We start from the raw sequence: 20,524 nt of genomic DNA on the forward strand, positions 1-20,524 counted from the left end.
TTTGATTTACAATTAAATGTTTTTGTGATGTCTCTATTTTAACAATATTAATCTTTAGTGGAAATTATTTATTACGTTAATGACTGTAAGACTCGCTGAATCTTAAAACATGAGCACCTAAGTTGAACAATGGAATAAACTTATCGTATTAATTTCCTCGGCTAGTCAGTTCACTTTAAAGCAAAAAATCTTTAATTATTAATTACAATTGCGGCCCACATACGCGCGAGAATATTTTTTCTTACATTCGTTAACCATTGCATTGTAGTCGGAGTCCTGGCTCTGGCTCTCGCGTTTGTACTGAAAATAAAAATCTTAAAGTTCAAATGATTCAAATGGCTCTGAGCACTATGGGACTCATCTGCTGAGGTCATTAGTCCCCTAGAACTTAGAACTAGTTAAACCTTTCTAACCTAAGGACATCACACACATCCATGCCCGAGGCAGGATTCGAACCTGCGACCATAACGGTCTCGCGGTTCCAGACTGCAGCGCCAGAACCGCGCGGCCACTTCGGCCGGCAAAATCTTAAAGCTACGTAGTTTCTGCAACGTCGCGCGGCTGTGGAGAAAAAATTTATATTATGTTAATAGGGGGCGAGTTTTTCGCTCCCGCTAAGTTTTATAGGTTAATATCGCCAAGTAATGGCGTCGTTGGCTGCATCGGCCGCTGCGATTGTTGCACTGTAAATTACTCGAATGCAGGTTACTTCAAGGAAGGTGGACATGAAATCGGGATCACCTCTTACAAATTAAAGGTGAACAACAATATTTAATCATGAAACTTCCTGGCAGATTAAAACTGTGTGCCGGACCGAGACTCGAACTCGGGACCTTTGCCTTTCACGGGCACGTGCTTTACCAACTGAGCTACCCAACGACGACTCACGCTTTACTTCTGGCAGTATCTCGTCTCCTACCTTCCTAACTTTACAGAAGCTCTCCTGCGAACCCTGCAGAACCAGCACTCCTGAAAGAAAGGATATTGCGGAGACATGGCTTAGCCACAGCCTGGGAGATGTTTCCAGAATGAGATTTTCATTCTGCAGCGGAGTTTGCGCTGATATGAAACTTCCTGGCAGATTTCTTTGCCCTCGAAAATCACACAGAGAAATTATTATAATACGGATACACGAGAAAAATACATGTTCGCCTGAGCGGCTAGTGTCCACTTATTATTCAATTTTTAAACGTCTCTTCTTTATAAATACTGTTTTTAAGTCTTTTCTTAGTATTTCACTGGGAACGGAATGCATCCCTCACTGACTGACATCGATACCTCTCCTCAGCGCAGCACTCCGCGAAGAATGGGCTGCCATCCCCCAAGAAACCTTCCAGCACCTGATTGAACGTATGCCTGCGAGTGTGGAAGCTGTCATCAAGGCTAAGGGTGGGCCAACACCATACTGAATTCTAGCATTACCGATGGAGGGCGCCACGAACTCGTAAGTCATTTTCAGCCGGGTGTCCGGATAATTTAGATCACATAGTGTATCTCAAATGACTTACTAACGTCCATTACACTGGCCGCTTTAAAATTGCGGTTACTGAGCATATTCTTTAGGAGTGATGTACGTTCAAAAAAATGGCTCTGAGCACTATGGGACTCAACTACTGTGGTCATAAGTCCCCTAGAACTTAGAACTACTTAAACCTAACTAACCTAAGGACAGCACACAACACCCAGCCATCACGAGGCAGAGAAAATCCCTGACCCCGCCGGGAATCGAACCCGGGAACCCGGGCGTGGGAAGCGAGAACGCTACCGCACGACCACGAGATGCGGACAGTGATGTACGTTGAAGGCATGGAATCACTGTCTTCAGTTTCAGGTAAGTCCATATCATCAGACACTATCGTAGGCAGTTGTTAAGTCTAGGAGTGTCATTGATGTTTTCAGTCCTCTTTTAAAACTAGCTTCTATCTACTATGGCATTGACAACACCTGTGCCCAGCAGGTACGGTTTCTGCGGAAGACTGTGTGGAACGGTACTGTGACATTATCTATAGCCTTGTAGATACGGTTGTGCGTCAGTCGTCGAGCACCTTGCGAGGCTTTTAATCAGTGAAACAACACAGCCGTAAAAGCAATTGTTCCGCTATCTACGAGCCACAACAGCCATGATACGACTGCAGCGCCATCGTCGGCTGCGGCTGTAGCCGCTGCGCTGCTGCTGGTGGCGGCTGCGACCGGCGCCGACGCGGAAGCCGCCAAGCGAGTGGTGCGGACTCGCCATGGAGCCGTGCGTGGCACCGCCAAGCAGTCCTACCAGGGTCGCCACTTCCTGGCCTTCTACAACATACCCTTTGCCAAGCCGCCGGTTGGACCGCTACGGTTCAGGGTAAGTGTACTGTATAATTAGTTGTTCCGTTCACATTCCGAACTATGTGCTATATTATTAGGCACTACATTCCACATAACAACGTCTTCTAGGTCTAGGGATACTCAAAGGTTATTTGCTCTTTATTCTTGAGATTATATTTAAGTTTCTAAGGAAATACAAACTTGTTGTTATTGTAGTTGAGGGCTTAAGTCCAACAACTGGTTTGATGCAGCTGTCTGTGCTAGGCTACCCTAAGCAAGAACGTTGATCTCTGAACAGCTACTCGTCACTACATCACTTTAACCTTTCTACTGTATTCATGCGTTTGTCTCTCTTTAGAAGTTTTCTCACCAAAGCTTCTCTCGACTGCCAAATCGACAATTTGCCGACGCCTCAGGATGTGCCCCATTATGCTACTCTTTCTGTTAAGCCATGCCTCAAAAACTTCTCTTTTCTGTAGAATGCAGTACATAGACGTTAGCTATCATAGGCATTCTTCTACAGCGTCACATTTCAAAAGATTCTGTTCTCTTTTTATCTAAACTGTTTACGGTATGTAAGTCTGTAAATAATCTGTTCTTTGGATGTAGTTCGTCTAACTCAACTAAATGAAGAACTGGTTCTGCTGTGGCGTCGGTTCTTTGCTTCCTTTTATCCGTGAAGGATCTTTAGTGGCCTCTAACGCATGTTTGTTTTTGAATACGATACACTGAAGGAAAAAAATCGCAACACCAAGAAGGAGTTGCGCGACATAAACGAAAGTTGGTAGGACGTGTTCGTGCACTTGAAAGATGATGTCTACTAAAATTTCGCGCATGTCGTGTAAGAGGGGTGCTAACAGGTCACTATGAGGATGCAAATCCGGTTTGCTTTAAATATACGCTTAACGGTCGTGAGCATTAGTTACCTTTGGCATCTGACGTGGAGAGTTGAGGTTAGTCAAGAATGTCTCTAAGGCGACCAAGACGCCATTATCAGTACCTCACTGGCCATGAGCCGCTGCGTGATCCTTAGTCGATACTGCGAAATTCTTGGCAGGAATGTAGCCAGCGTACATGATTCCTGGCAGTGGTGGTCACTGGAATGTACGGTCGCAAGAAGACCGTGGTCCGGACGGCCAAGTGGCACTACCGAGAGGAATGATGATGTCCCATAGTCCTTGACAGAGCATAGGGCAACGATGCGGGAGACTCGCACCACCGTACTAGGCGAGGTCCTACTGGAGGTGTTGGCCATTGCCTTCCTCCGACCGTAATGGGTATGAATGATGATGAAGACGACACAACAACACCCAGCCATCTCGAGGCAGGTGAAAATCCCTGACCCCGCCGGGAATCGGACCCGGCACCCTGTGCTCTGGAAGAGAGAACGCTACTGCGAGACCACGAGCTGCGAACACCGAGAGGGAAGACCACCGTTTTTAGCATGTGGCTCTGGTGCATCGTAGTATATCTGCAGCAGCAATCTGAGCAGCAGTTGGCACCATAGTGATGCTGTTACAAATCGGTTACTTTAACAGCAGCTCTGATCCAGATGCTCTGCAGCGTGCATTCCACTGAGCTCAAACGTCAGCCATTTGCCGCTTCAGGGGTGCCAAGCAAGAGCTCATTCGAGGGCAGGTTGGAGGTCTGTTGTGTTTTCTGATGAAAGTTGGTTCTGTCTTGGAGCCACTGATGGGCGTATGTTGGTTATGTGTGCTGTTTATCAACATTTTATATGGCTATAAAGCAAAATGAAACTGTATAGTTGTTTGTATGACTGTCCCGAAATATCATACTCGCATGATACCAAATGGTTCAAATGTCTCTGAGCACTATGCGACTTAACATCTGAGGTCATCAGTCCCCTAGAACTTAGAACTACATAAACTTAAGTAACCTAAGTACATCACACACATCCATGCCCGAGTCAGGATTCGAACCTGCAACCGTAGTGGTCGCGCGGTTCCAGACTGAACCGCCTAGAACCGCATGATACCATTTGCATATAATTCGCTATGATTTCAAAATTTTTTTGAGGGTCATTTTTTATTAACTAGCATTAACACAAAGCAGTTAACACAAATGCAGCTCATTTGGACTTTGAATATGTGCTGGGGACTGAAGAGGATATACACGACCTCACAGGCGCACACATCAGCCGCTATCGTAGTTTTACATCTAGAAAGAGAATATGACAGACTTTGGTTAACTGTTGCACACAGTGTCTGCTCTCGGTTTTCATCCTACTTTCACAGCCAGAGGACTACTGTTGCGACATCTCTTGATACAGGAGTGGAGGAAGGTGTGCCGACAGAGATAACGCCAAAAGCAGCACGGGACACAGGTGTGGCACCACCTCGTCTTTTCAGACGTGTTCCACTTCTGTGTGTAAGATGAGGATGGACGGGTGTGAGAGCAGAGGCTCCAAGGAGAACGGCCTTGCCATTTTGCTCAACACTTACTGTCAGGGTGCAGTGTGCTTTTGTATGGTTCGCACAGAGAATTTGCAGAAAAGGTATTACCTTTACGATGAGTTGAGGCCGGTGGCCGTCCCGTAACTTCATGGTCGCCATGACGACTGATTATAGACGTGGCCAACATGTTCTCAAGATCTCTCTCCCATTGGAGCATCTGGGCATGATAATGAGAGACTGGCGCGCCCCATTCGCCTCCACTACGATTGTACAACTCTGGCATAGACGTAAAGCAGCGTGAAATGGCGTACTAATATTTGCTATACGAATTCAGTTCTAGTCGATGAGTAGCCTGGTTGGATCCACTGCTACTGCCAGAGGTGGCAGCAGCACTTAAAACGCCAAATCACCCTCAAATATAATCCTGCTTCCTTTCTACTGTACCGCATACGACAAGTAAGTAAAATCAACGAAACTGATTTGCATATTACGTCAGCTGTATCTATTTTATTCATAATATATCAATGGGGGAAGTGGCAACAAAATGATTATTCACGTTGGTATGTAGAATGTATGAGTCTGGCGACACAGCATCCGACTTTCGGAAAAAATATCATAGACACAATTCCGAAGACTGCAAGAGCTGACAAGTGCGAGAATTATCTCACAATCAGCTTAACAGCTCATGAATCCAAGTTGCTGACGAGAATAATATACAGAAGAATGGAAAAGAAAATTGAGGATGTGCTAGATGACGATCAGTTTGGCTTTAGGAAAGGTAAAGGCACTAGAGAGGCAGTTCTGACATTGCGGTTGATAATGGAAGCAAGACTAAAGAAAAATCAAGACATAAGATTTGTCGACCTGGAAAAAGCATTCGACAGTGTAAAATGGTGCAAGATGATCGAAATTCTGTCAAACATTGAGTAACCTATAGGGAGATACGGGTAATATACAATATATACAAAAGCCAAGAGGGAATAATAAGAGTGTTCGACCAAGAACGAAGTGCTTGGACTAAAAAGTGTGTCAGACAGGTATGCAGTATTTGCCCCCTGCTTTTCAATCTGTACATCGAAGAAGCAATGATGGAAATAAAAGAAGGTTCAGAAGTGGAATTAAAATTCAAGGCGAAAGGATATCAATCATACGATTCGCTGATGACATTGCTACCCTGAGTGAAAGTGAAGGAGAATTACATGATCTGCTGAATGGAATGAACAATCTAATGAGTACGGAATATGGATTGAGAGTAAATCGAAGACAGACAAAAGTAATGAGAAGCAGCAGAAATGAGAACAGCGAGAAACTTAGCATCAGGACTGATGGTCATAGAAACAGATGAAGTTAAAGAATTCAGCTACCTAGGCAGTGAAATAACTAATGACGGATGGAGCAAGGAGAACATCAAAAGCAGACTAGCAATGGCAAAAAGGGCATTCCTGGCTAAGTGAAGTATCAAACATAGGCCTTAATTTGAGGAAGAAATTTCTGAGACCGTACGTCTGGAGTACAGCATTGTGTGGTAGTGAAACATGGGCTGTGGGAAAACCGGAACAGTAGAGAATCGAAGCACTTGAGATGTCGTGCTACAGACGAATGTTGAAAATTAGGTGGGCTGATAAGGTAAGGAATGAGGAGGTTCTGCACAGAATCGGAGAGGATAGGAATATGTGGAAAACACTGATAAGGAGAAGGGACAGGATGATAGGACATCTGTTAAGACGTGAGGGGATGACTTCCGTGGTACTAGAGGGAACTGAAGAGGGCAAAAACTGAGAGGAAAACAGAGTTTTACTTTACATACAGCAAATAATTGAGGACGTAGGTTGCAAGTGCTACTCTGAGATCAAGAGGTTGGCACAGCAGAGGAATTCGTGGCGGGCCGCATCAAACCAGTCAGAAGATTGATGACCCCGAAAAAAAAAAAACTGCTACAGGGTTCTGAGGATGGAAGATCCTGTTCCATTACTTCTTCAGACGTTCCATTATGTTGCTTGGGTCGGTCAGCTGACTCCAGGGTAGAGAACTGGTTCGTGATTCACACTGGTGCAATGGAGGTGGGCCAGAAGTAGGTGTCGCACAGTGTCGCTGTTGTACAGGATCTCCGAGCTGGGGAAGGGGAAGTAGGTTTGTCTTCTTAGCACCTTTGCGTTTGTCAGACGTGGGCTCAGACGCTTGCTGACTTGAGGTGCACAAAAATTCATTTTATGAGTACGTATTTTTAAATTTCCCTTCTTCTGATTGCATACAAGTGACACCACTGGTATGGGGGATGGTTTTTTGGTGTTTTGAGCAACTGTAGTGGGCGGAGGTGAGGACGCCACCTAAGCATTAGGCGAGTTCACAACCCTACCACTAAACTGGAGTCACAAGTCTGCGTGGTCATATCTTTCGTGGGTCGTGATGTAGCAATAACGATACTGTAACTGCAGGATAGTGATATGTAAGGCTTTCGACTAGCTAATATCTTGCGAGCGACATTGGGGGATACCTTTTCTTTCACCCGAATCTCCTGACCGGCTCGCTCATTGAGGTACATAGGGCATTCGCAGGATGAAGTGGCATGGCTTCCAGTACTGTTGATGCAGTGGGGACAAGGAGATGGACAATCTCCCTCATGAACATCGTTGCAGCAAGTTACACATTTGGCTGCGCTTTTACAGGACATGCCAGTATGGTTACGATGCGGACGTTGATAGTAAAGCACTAGGTGCAGTATGTACCGTTTGACGTTGATGACTTCACAGTTCATACATAGCTCATTCGATCAAATGTTAAGAAAAGGCTGTGGTTATGCACTAATGCTGCGTCAACTCTCTTCATAACCCGATGGACTGTGGTCATGCCCTGGATAATATTGTATATCTCCGTCAGTCATACCATCAATCACACGAGTGTATATGAAACCAGCTGAAGAATTCAGTGTTCGACGAGCCACTACACGAACAGAATAGCCATGGAGGAGCATAGCTTTAAGTAGTTTTCTGGGCTTGAAAGGCATGGTATGCTTCAAAAAAGGAAACTTCTAATGCGATCAACTCCTGGAAATGCCGAGAAATTTTGGTGCAAAAAAGTCAATTGGCCAACTCCACTAACCTAACTTCCCCCTTCCCTCCCTCCTCACCCACACCACTCCTATGACTTCACCCCTGGAAAAGGTTGATTGGGATAGCCTAACTTGTGTAAATGGTGGGAAATGGTAATTCTGTGCTGCAGAGGAAGGAGGGCTACTACGTTTATTTATTTATTTAGAGCTCAATTGGGCTACCTCCAGTAATCTAATTTAGAGACATGCAGGCACTAACTGAGATAGTTCGCACTACATTCACCAGATGGCGCTGTTGGCCTCCACCCTCTTCCTCCCACTCATCCAACTCCCACACTCCTCTACTTATGTGGAAGCTTCAGCCTTTGCCGAGCTCTTAGATAGGATGACACAAGTCTTTGTGATGTGTTCAGTGGAGGAGATGTTGTTCAAAGTTAGAAGATAGACTGCCCTGGTCCACAATACTGCCGTCAGAGCTTGCTTGACACTAACCTACAGTCACCTCCCACTTTCAGCAGCCCCTCCCCCCTCCCCACCTACCCATATTTAGATTTTCAGCTGCTTGTCAAACAAGAAAAATTCTGTCCTGCAGGTCCTGTGGTATTCATCACTTTTGTGAAACGCTGAGTGGGCTTAGTTTATTTTCGCTGCTGGAGTCAAGGATGTTAAGGCACTTATTTTTTATTTTCCTCACTTTTCGGAGCACAGTTCTACTATGGGAACCACCACTGGCGTGTAACCATTGACAGGAAAATCAGAACAATTACGTATCTAAAAGTTCATGACATATTTCGAAATCCACAAGAGATCGCGATTAAAACACAGACACACACAGCAGATCACACCTAAAAGATTCCCCTAGAATTCGAAGCACTGTTCTACATATGAGAAAAATGTCCGGAATTTTCGGTGAATTATTGGTGTCCTACAACTGCTGATCTAAAGCCACAACGGCAGGCAGAGGGGAGGGCAGCATCCCACCTCTTCGAACGAGAGGAAGTTGGTCTACCTGGACTTGTCTCTGAACCTTGGAGAAAAGAAGAGATCACGTGACTCTATGACTCACGGAACTTTCTGTAGATGGCTTGTTCTGCCCTTGTCTTGTTCGAACCAGTCTGTAGAGACACCTAAGCCCCTCACAGAGTATGACTTGTGACTCTCTGGCATTGTGGAACTTCCTGTGAATGGAACATCTTAACTTGTTCTTATAGAATTTACCTGCCAAAATACTGCTGCTGGTGTGGGAACACTGTCCACCACTTTCTACAGCTGGACAAATTATCAGTGGAAAACTATTTTTTGTACAGATCGGAAACTATGCAGCAGTCATTTAGCACTGACAGTTAAACCCTGCAAAAGTGATCTTCAGATAGTGCAGTGACACAGTTATGCTGCTCTGCTCCTGTCGAAGAAAACTTGGATTTTTCACCGTGAAACTGATCTCCCAGCAGGATTTATCACCACAAATGATTGTCCTGCCATACTATATCGCTGTAGTGAACACAATTCGTATCCTGTACCACGCAGTTTATATCCGCGAGTAGTCAGATAACGGCGCACACGTCAGAAAAACAGGAAACGATGGCGACGCAAAGTGGGGAGACTGTCTGCGGACGGGAATCAAACCCCCGCCAGAATGAAGAAACAGGGCTGACAAATGGCGGACCTGACATAAGAAGAGCAAGTAAATGGTAACCTATGTGACAGTGAAGTGCAACAAACTTTAGATGCAACGCTGTCAACAGGTCAAGTACGAGCCTCAAACCAAATTGAGATTAACCAGGAAAGCCAACACCAAAGCAAAGTCGTTAACGAGTAGTCATTAGTATGTGGAAACAGTAACGAACACTGTCAGACGAAGTCCACGATGGACTGAGTGGTCGAGGTGCGGCTGTATTTCTGCCGGCCGCGAGGGGCACTATTGGCCAGTGTATTCACGTGGTGAGACGGTGGTGCACTCACTAGACGACTCTTCCCTCTATCGTCCATCGAGGTCCATTTGCCCCGGCGCTCGTTCAACTTTCGCTCAGCACGATACCAGACACAGATCATCAGTTATACACCCTGCATTTACCTGTCGACTACCCGTCACCAACACACACACCAGTGAGACACACAGATCCCGAAAACAGAAGTGCATGCACCATATATGGTCGCATGCTAGATGTCCCCCCCCCCCCCCCCCCCCCCAAGGTTGGTCGGCCGTCCATAACGGCTAATGGACACAAGTAGGCTGGTCCCATATGCACTGGTCTGATATATGATCAAAGGGCGCCCTCTGTGGACTGCGACCGCTCTCCAAACTGGTGTACAAAGACCGGGGTGGTTCCTCTGGCACAAAGGCGTCTGCTAACGGTACTGTTCCCGGTCTGGCCTGCTGCTGCCGTGGTTTCTGTAACGAGTTCTGACCATCTCCAGTCTCTGGGATTACAAGAATGTTCACTTTCTATGCTCTGTCGATGAGAAATGCTTCGTCAGTCGCGAATTAATTTGCCGATCTGGAAACCGATATCAGCTGCAATATCTGATTATACGGTGCACACCAAAAAACGACGATATTTGTGAGATCTTATGCTGAAATCATCAAATAGCATATGAAAATTTCATATATTTTCACATGTTTCCTGGAATATCACAGCATTTACGTCACTGTTGTGAATATAACCCTCACAGCAGTATCCAACTATTCGCCTGTAGCGCCGGTCGCGGTGGCCGAGCGGTTCTAGTCGCGTCAGTCCGGAACCGCGCGACTGCTACAGTCGCAGGTTCGAATCCTGCGTCGGGCATGCATGTGTGTGATGTCCTTAGGTTAGTTAGGTTTAAGTAGTTCTAAGTTCTATGGGACTGATGACCTCAGATGTTAAGTCCTATAGTGCTCAGAGCCATTTGAACCATTTACTCGCCTGTACAGCATAATTCCGAAGATAAAGAGTGGAAATTGTATCTCTAGAGAGCAGAAACTTCAGCGAGGTCACTGCGTTTAACGTGTTGCAAACCATTGAGTAACTAGGAACTTGTTTCATCTGCGAAGATTTTTACGTGCAAACTCGAAAACAATGGAAACTGATAGCTTCGAATACCAGTGTGAGTGATCTAACAGATTCCAGATCATCCTTGTATTTTACAAAATCAACTAAGATTTTAATACCCATGGTTCAAAATGGCTCTGAGCACTATGGGACTCAACTGCTGAGGTCATTAGGCCCCTAGAACTTAGAACTAGTTAAACCTTACTAACCTAAGGACATCACAAACATCCATGCCCGAGGCAGGATTCGAACCTGCGACCGTAGCGGTCTTGCGGTTCCAGACTGCAGCGCCTTTTAACCGCACGGCCACTTCGGCCGGCTTTTAATACCCATAATCGCATGTAGTTCCCATGTCTAGAGCACCAGCAACTATCTCTTCCACCAGCCTTCTCGATGCAAACAACACATCACAATCGATATTCTGTCAATCAATGTGTAAAATGGCAGTATACTTCAAAGCCAAACGAGAGGCTTCTTGAAGTGTCAGACTGGCGAGACCAATGACACAAAGAAACAGAGACTTGCAACAACTTGTCTCACTACAGCTCTGACAAAGAAGTATGATGTCACCTCACAGTCGAACAGGAGTCTTCTGGACCTTTCGGACCTGCTGGACTGGCGACACGTGAAAAGAAAGAGACTTTTAAGGACTTGTTTCAATACCGTCTCCATCCCCAATAAATAAGTGTGACATCATGGACCATACCACCTCACAGTCAAAAAAGGTTTTCTGGAACTTTTATTCAAAGTTTGAACCTCACTCTTTCTTAAAAATAATCTTTCTTGTTTGCATACTAGCCATACCGGATGCTCAGAGGCCACAGAGACAGAGACTATTACTGCGACCGCCGGTCAGTCAGCTAGTCAGTTTACGTGGGGGAGAGGATAAACGTCCAGCACAAACGCTCGCCTTACTGAATCATTTACACATAAAAATCATTTACACATAAAAATCGGAGAATATTCGCAACACACAACAGGTATTTAGTATTAGTTCTCTATTCACCCTCCAAGGGGACAAATGGTTAGGTCAACTGCACCCTCTCTCTGGTTCGCAGGGCTCAGTGGCAGCTCGCCCTTCAAGCCAGAAATGTCTACCTGTTCTGGCCAGTGGGCTATCTCCACCATTCGCCCTGACGCTATGGAGAGCCGTCCTGGGAAACTAGCCACATATTTATCAGTATAATTATAATTAGATATTACGATTGCAGCGCTAATCTGATGACGATATACGAAATATTGGAAACACGCCCTTCTGGCGAATGTGGCACTGAAAACATCAATTTCCCTTTTAAATCTATATCCTCCTAATAGTGTGTAATCTCCCCACGGAAAATTACCCTCTACCACGCAATAATTAATAATGGTCAACCAAATCATCCACATGTATTTACGTTTGAAAAGTATCTGATCAGATTTTCTAGTAATATATGCGCCGACAGCTCGTCGACGCCAAGGTATTTTTCTAGTACGTTTATTCTTTGGAACAACAGAGGTACAGAAATGTATGCTCCATGGTTATTATATATATAGAGAGAGAGAGGAACAGCTTCGGAAGTATCGGTTGGAAGATTGTCGGATTGCTAAAGGAGATTTATTTACTCTTCTTCGCGCTAAAGCGAGCTAGGAAAGTTTGTGCCGCTAGCGTGATAGATATAAAGAGAAAGAAAAACCTGTAAAAGAAAATTACATGAGACTTGGAACCAACAGAAAACAGAACATGTACGGAAATGGATTCAATATACAATTTTCCTCAGAAATAAGGTTTGTGACCATTTTATTCTAGAGTGAATGACGAATGAGTTCTCTGTCTGAACCATTGATGATTGTCTGGGCCCTGTAATTAATTGGGAAGTTTCAGCTGTGACGAAGAGAGCCTGCAATCTCTGAGTTTTTGAAATCGTCCAAAAAGGCTTCGTCCACATCTGAAATTTTAGATCTGTCGTAAACTGAACGAATTGTTCAAACGATCGATTTTCCCAACTGAATGCAGTGCTTAATAATAATAACAAATGTAAAGATCTTTTCTAGCAAGCCAGCCGCTGAATATTAAGACGAAGGGCTCCACCAGAGATTCTACTAGGCTGATTTCACGTAAATAATATATTTAAACTGTACACAGATAAAGGACAGAGAGAGAGAGAGAGAGAGAGAGAGAGAGAGAGAGAGAGAGAGTGAGAGAATCCTCCATTAGCATAATTGTTTCTCTGTCTTTTCACGGATCAGCCTAACTAGAAAACACGAAGCCCTTACTTTATTGTACCGATTTATGTGTGAGAGGGAAAGAGCGATAAAGGCGACAGATACACTTCTGTACAGACAAAACATTACACCAAGTTAGCGGCAAGCTGCATTCACATAGACTTTCATCATTTACAAAAGCAGAGTAGAATTCATTATAAGTGGACATAATTTTCCACATAAAATCTTTCATGCCCCTTACGGATATCGGAGCTTTGAAATTGCAGTTTACTGTGTCAAATCTATACCTCCCTCTTGACTAGACATAGTCTCATTCACATCTATTTCTTTGCACATGTCAGTAACTTTACATTCCTGTGTATCATGGATACACAGAATGTCCTCCCATGGGCTCCCCAAAGGAGATTATCACTTGTTCTTTGTCACACTGTAGACTGTGATGTTTATTATCATGTACCAATCCATATCGGTGATGTCTTTCCAACCATTTCGTCTGTGGGAGCGCTGTTGATTATCGCAGAGTGCCAGACGCCTGTGCTTTACAACACTTGTTTAAGAGCGCCTTGTTGCCATGCAGCACCTTCCGGAAGTGCTGACTGAAAACAACTGCACTCCTTCCTCGAAACTGACTGACTGGATGACTTAAATGTCAAATAATTTCCTTGAGCTAAGGGGAATCGAGAAACCTAGCTGGTGTGAGTATGGACATATCATAATTTTTCGGATGCTTAAACATATAAACGATAATTGCGCTGATTGTCTGAAATGTGTATGTGTTGGAGTGTAAAGTTACTGTGGTCGTTTGTCTGACATGTGCGAAGAAATTGATGTGGGTGGTTTTGTGTTGTCTCATCGTCACTGTAGCCTTGTACCATGGGAAGGAAGGAGAGGATGTTGTTTGGTGGCTGGTATCCTCTTCTGTAATACAAAGTGCACGCATGTATTAACAGGGTTCTTTAATCATAACAACAAGAAGACACTTAAGATAATCCAGGTGTTGTGAAACAAGCTCTTCTGTAATAGTGCACGTTAGCCTCACCGCTGGTGAAGTGCAAATGGGATATTTACACTACTCTGGTCGCTAGGTACTGACTGACTCTGAGCTAGAGGCTGAGCTAGTTGCGACTGCGACTCCCACTGAGCTGCGACTGGTGACTCGACTCGTTGACTCACTGGATGACTGACTGGGCCGTCCGGTCCACGGCGGTGATCTAAATACTAGTGGTCGAGAGGGCGCTGGCGGCGCGTTACCTGCGAGTCTGTTTCTGGCCTCTCTCCTAGTTGGCGCGTTGGTTGCTCCTACTGTGACTCTTCTCGCAACCTCTTTGCTGCCTGGTGTGCTGTCGACATTTAAGCCAGCACAGGTGGGGGTCTATGTCTGGTCATAGGGGAGGTATAGATTCGATGTGGGAAACTGCAATTTCAGTGCATCGATAGGTGTTAGGCGTATGAAAGGTTTTACGTGGAAAATTATCCAGTCATAAGAAGGATATAGGTTTACGTGGTGAAACAATATTTTCAGAGCCACATTCGTCAGGAGGAGGTATTTCCAATACTTAGCTCATTGTTGAATATCACCAGATTGGCGCTGCTGTCGTAATACTTAGTTGTAATTACACTGATAACTAGGTGGCTGGTTTCCTAGGACGACACTGCTTGGCATCTGGGCGCATGGCAGCGAAAGCTGGTAAGCAGAACAAATGGACACTTCTGGCTTAAGGGGGCGAGTTGCCACTCAACCTCCCGAACCAAAGAGGCAGAGTATGGGGGTGCAGTTGAGATAATCACGTTGTCCTCTGGGTGGTTAAACGGCGAACTAATACTCAGTATGTTTTGGGTAGTCTTCGCGGTCGTATGTTGTAACCTCCCAACAGTTTTAAATTCCGTAACCTCGGAATAAAAATGTGAATGACCTCCTAATGAAAATGTGACTCACATATAATCTTTCAATAATTAACTGACTGTGAACCTAAACTGGTAAATCTGAACGTCAACAATGCTGCGTCATGGCCCTGAAAAATCATTCTGAATAAATTGAAAATCCTTACCTCAATGAAGTCGCCGGATATCGCGAATATATTTGCTCCTATAAGAATTTTTTTTTTTTGCACAGCCCAGTGCAATTCTGGCCGGTAGATTTGTCATGTATAAATAGAAACAACTGAGTTTTCTTTACGGTAATCGGGATGACCATGGATAGGAGAAATTAGTAAAATCTTTAAATTCAGATGATTGATTGTCAAAAGTTATGTTTACAAGAAAGATTATTATTAAAAGATTTTTTAAAACAATTACATGGGACATGATATGACAATAGTACAAAATCAATTGTTACAAATTACATATGCGCGCCGCTATAAATAGTAATTTTTGGTTTTACCTTATACTACATCGCTCAGCCACCGCCATCGCTCTCCACGACCGGCCCAACTACCCGACTGCGAGCTACTACCACTACTGTTGCCGACACTGCTCTCTGGTCTGCGATTCTATTGCAGCGCGTGAGCAATCCATCGAAATTACATCTGCTCGAGTGCGCTGGCAATAAATTCCTTAGTCATGGACCTCTTACAGTGTGTTACAAGTACTCTCCAGTTTTTATGTGGAACCTTAGAAGATTAAATATGGTAAGTGGTCATGCTGGACGTTTATTCCCTCCCCCATGTAAATTAATCGGGTGGTTGCTTGACAGTGCTGGTAACAGTATACCTAGCGTTTAAGCATCTGGTACGGATGGCGTGCGAACAGGAAGGACTATTTTCAGGAACCAATGAGATTCAAACTCTGAATAGAAGATACAGAAACCCTTCTTTGAGTGTGAGATGATGTAGTCCATAACGTCACACTTATTTGTTGGGGCTGGAGACTGTAGTGCCTGTGGCCTTGCGGCCTAACACCGATTCCAGTCAGATCACCGAAGTTAAGCGCTGTCGGACTGGGATAGCACTTGGATGGGTGACCACACGGTCTGCTGAGCGCGGTTGGCAAGTGGGGTGCACTCAGCCCTTGTGAGGCTAACTGAGGAGCTACTTGATTGAGAAGTAGCGGCTCCGGTCTCGGAAACTGACATACGGCCGGGAGTGCGGTGTGCTGACCACATGCCCCTCCATATCCGCATCCAGTGACGCCTGTGGGCTGAGGATGACACGGCGGCCCGGTCGGTACCTTTGGGCCTTCATGGCCTGTTTGGGAGGAGTTAACGTTTTTTTTTATTTTTTTTTTTTTTAATTTGAGACTGTAGTGAGACGAGTCCTTACAAATCTCTCTCTCTCTTATGTGTCGCCGATCCAGCAGGCCTGATAGTTGCAGAAGCCTCTTGTTTGACTGTGAGGTGACAGGTGACATCACACTTCTTTGGCGGGACTGTAGTAAGACAATTTGTTACAAGTCTCTTTCTTTGTGTCATTGGCCTGGCCAGTCTGAGACTTCCAGAAGCCTCTTGTTTGACTTTGAGGTATACTGCCATTTTACACATTTGGTGAGAGAAGATCGACTGTGACGTGTTGTTTGCATCAAGATGTTGAGCCACTGGCGGAAGAGACAGTTGCTGGTTCTCTAGACATGAGAAGTACGTGCAATAATGGGTATTAAAATCTTAGTTGACCTTGTAAAGTACAAGGATGATCTAAGCAGTGAGTAAACCTAGGGACCGATGACCTCAGCAGATTGGTCCCATAAGACCTTACCACAAATTTCCCAGTTTTTCCAGGCAGCCCAGCGTCCTCTGGTACGAACAGGTGGGATGCTGCCCTCCCCTCCACCCGCCATTGGTATTCTTAAACAATACGAGTGGATCTAGCAGTTTTCTCTATTTTCGAGTTTCCATGTAAAAAACTTCGCATACGAGACGTCTGGTTACTCAATGGTCTGTAACACGTTCCAAGCAATGACCTTGCTAAAGTTACTGCTCTATGCATACATAATTACCGCTCTTTATTTTCGGAATTATGCTGTGCGGGCGGGTAGTTGGATGCTGCTATGTGGTTGATACTGAGAACAGTCGCGTAAATGCTACGATATTCCAGCAGACCATGTGAAGAAACATGAATCCTTAAAATATCATGTGCTATTTGATGATTTCCGCATAAAAGTGTCAGAAACATTGTCATATTTCGGTGTGTAAAATCGGATATTGCAGCTGCTGTGGGCTTCCAGATGGGTAAATTAATTTGCAATTGATGAAACATTTCTCATCGACCGAGCACACAAAATAAATATTCTTGTAATCTCGGATTCTGGAGATGGTCGCAATCCATTTTAGTAACCACAGCAGCAAGCAGGGCAGACTGGGAACAGTACTGTTAGCAGACGCATTTGCGCCGTTGGAACTATCCAGCCTTTGTTCACCAGTTCAGAGAGTGGCTGCTGTCCACAGAGTGAGCGCTGATTGCGTATCAGTTCAGGGCATGTGGGTGAAGTTACCTCGTGGCCATTGGCTGTAGTGGATGACCGACCAACCTCGTGGTAGATATCTAGCTTGTGGCTATATACGTTGCATGTGCTTCAGTGTTTGGGATCTGTGTGCCTTCACGGTGCATGTGCTAGTCTCTGGTGATCGATAGCTGTATGCAGGATGCATAAGTGAAGATTTTTATATGGAGCAGGAAGCGAATCGTGTTCATTACGGGATATGGTCTGGTGGTACAATCATTTGTGGTGATAAACTGTGGTTTGAGATTGGTACCACGCCGAAAAATTAAAGCTCCCCTCCTGACACACCAGCAGCAGCATTTTGGCCGGTAGACCTATCAAGAACCAATGAAGACGCTACATTCATAGAGAGTTCCATTACGTCGTAGGATCACAAGACATCCTTTGTGAGGGGCGTAGGACTCTCAAAAGATTAGTTCTAACAAGACAGGGGCGGAACAAGGCATCTACAGAATGTTCTGTGATATCAGCGAGTCACGTGATGTCCTCTTTGTTCGCGTGTCCAGATATAAGTCCAGGCAGCCCGCGGCCCCGTCGGCAGTTCGAGTCATTCCTCGGGCATGGGTGCGTGTGTTGTCCTTAGCATAAGTTAGTTTTAAGTTAGACTAAGCAGTGAGTAAACCTAGGGACCGATGACATCAGCAGATTGGTCCCGTAAGACCTTACCACAAATTTCCCATTTTTTCCAGGCAGCCCAGCCTCCTCTGGATGCAACAGGTGGGATGCTGCCCTCCCCTCCACCTGCCATTGTGGCTTTAGATCAGCAGTTGTAGGACATCGAAAATTCACAGAAAATTCCAGCCATTTTTCTCGTCTGTAGGACAGTGCTTCGAATTCTAGGAGAATCTTTTAGACATGATCTGCTGAATGCCTGTGTTTTATTCGCAATCTGTTGTGGGTTTCGAAATATATCATGAACGTTTGGATGTGTAATTGTTCTGATTTTCCAATCTGTGGTTACACACCATAGTATGTTGCTCATTGTAGAACTGTGCTTCAAAAAATGAGGAAATAAAAAATAAGTGCCTTAACATGCCTGACTCCAGCAGCGAAAATGAACTAAGCCCGCTCAGCGTTTCAGAAAAGTGACGAACACCACTGTAGCTCTAAGACTCTCTGACAGTGCCTGCAAACAAGCAGCTGATATTCGAAAAGTTCAAATGGTTCAAATGGCTCTGAGCACTATGGGAATCAACTGCTGAGGTCATTAGTCCCCTAGAACTTAGAACTAGTTAAACCTAACTAACCTAAGGACATCACAAACATCCATGCCCGAGGCAGGATTCGAACCTGCGACCGTAGCGGTCTTGCGGTTCCAGACTGCAGCGCCTTTAACCGCACGGCCACTTCGGCCGGCCTATTCGAAAAGTGTGTGTGTGTGGAGGGAGGTGTGGAAAGAGGGAGGTGTGGAAAGAGGGTTTCATACTGAAATTTTTTAAGTGTACTTTTGCGGAAAGAGTCGGATAGCACATTACCTTATTCCATATACATCTCGCGAAATGACCACAACGAGAAAATTCGAGAAATTAGAGATAACACAGAGGTTTACCGACAATCATTCTACACACGCGCTATTCGAGGATGGAACAGGGAAGGGGGATCAGTTACTGGCATCAGAAATATTCCTTGCCACACGCCTTAAGGTGGCTTGTGGAGTTTTGTTGTAGTTGTATATGTTAAGCCACTTATTGGTAGAATTGGTGATATTACAGTTAGGTTGAAATATTTGTAAATGTTTTGGAAACAGTAGAATTCAGGTCTTTGAGCTGGGTGCTGCCCTTTAGGTCTATCAATTCAAATCCCAAGTTTTTCTTCACACCAGCAACCAGAAGTGTATTTCAGGACCAATAAAGTGTAAGAAATTTCATGTCGTTCGTCTTATGACACCACTAGAAACCCAATATGTTGGGGCACCAGCCCCCAGCTGTATTAATCTACATTTTGAAGAATGTTTCTGCAGCACAGCAGAAATGACGGTAGTTTTGGTGTTTTAAGTAGCTTATAAGGTGCCTTGTCAGTACAGACTGGAGGACTGTAATTAGAGGATACTAGTCGCAAAAGGCCACGTGCTACATTTATGAGAAATAAATGTGTAAGTGCATAGGACAGGAAGTAAGATGAGATCGTTCCGAGCCGCGAACGGAGAAATATCACCCGACTGATACACTTACCCAAGATTAGACCCAATGCGAGAGACTGTCAACAACACAAGTAGTATAGGCTACCGTAACCTAAGCCAAATGATACCAGATGTACTACATACAATCTAAAAATATAGTGTACGCGGACAGAGTCACAATAATGGTATCTCCTACAGGAGATTTCGCTCCTTTGTATTGCTACCGATGTAGGAATCCGCCCATGTGTTCCGCTGCTGGCTGGCCAGCCATGGTCTGAGTTGAGAACGTGAGAATGCCGATAGTCACCGTAGCTTGCTTTCGCCCAACATCTACGACTCTTTAACACACTGAGGTGACAAAAGTAATGAGATAGCAATATGCACATAAACAGGGCCGAGTATAAAAAGTATAAAACACAGTGCATTGCCAGAGCTTTTGTACTCAGGTGATTCACGTGGAAAGGTTTCCGACGTTATTACAGCCTCACGACGAGAATTAATAGTCTCTGAACCGGAATGGTAGAGCTATATTTATGGGATATTCCATTTCGGATACTGTTCGGAAATTCAGTATTCCGAGATCTCCTGTGTCAAGGGCGTGCCGAGAATACTAAATTTCAAGCAGTGCCTTTCACCACGGACAACGCATTGGCCGACGGCTTCACTTAACGACCGAAAGCAGCGGCCTTTGCATAGTTGCACTACTAACAGATAAGCAACGTTGCGTTGAATAACAGTGACATCAATATTGAAATAACCGAGAGCTGGAGCGTACGACGAACGTATCCGCTAGGAGAGTGCGGCGAAATTTGATGTTAATGGGCTATGGAAGTAGAGGAACGGCGCAAGTGCCTTTCCTATCAGAACGACATCGCCTGCAGCGCCTCTCCTAGACTCGTGACCATACGACCAACGACTGTAAAACAGTGGCCTGGTCAGATGAGCCTCGATTTCAACTCATCGCAGCTGACGGTAG

The 20,524-nt window shown here is 44.9% G+C and overlaps 1 protein-coding gene across 1 annotated transcript in view; it reads left to right on the forward strand.

Moving 5' to 3' along the window:
• The first annotated feature begins 1,779 nt into the window (after positions 1-1,779).
• The window catches only part of LOC126474449 (esterase E4-like), an 82,895-nt gene continuing 64,150 nt past the window's right edge, over positions 1,780-20,524 (forward strand). Inside the window, exons 1-2 of the mRNA XM_050101921.1 lie at positions 1,780-1,831; positions 2,160-2,341. Of these exons, the coding sequence (XP_049957878.1) occupies positions 1,780-1,831; positions 2,160-2,341 (234 nt within the window). The remainder of the gene's footprint in view (positions 1,832-2,159; positions 2,342-20,524) is intronic.

Source organism: Schistocerca serialis, chromosome 4 (assembly GCF_023864345.2).
Source record: "Schistocerca serialis cubense isolate TAMUIC-IGC-003099 chromosome 4, iqSchSeri2.2, whole genome shotgun sequence".
Classification (NCBI taxonomy): Eukaryota; Metazoa; Arthropoda; class Insecta; order Orthoptera; family Acrididae; genus Schistocerca; species Schistocerca serialis.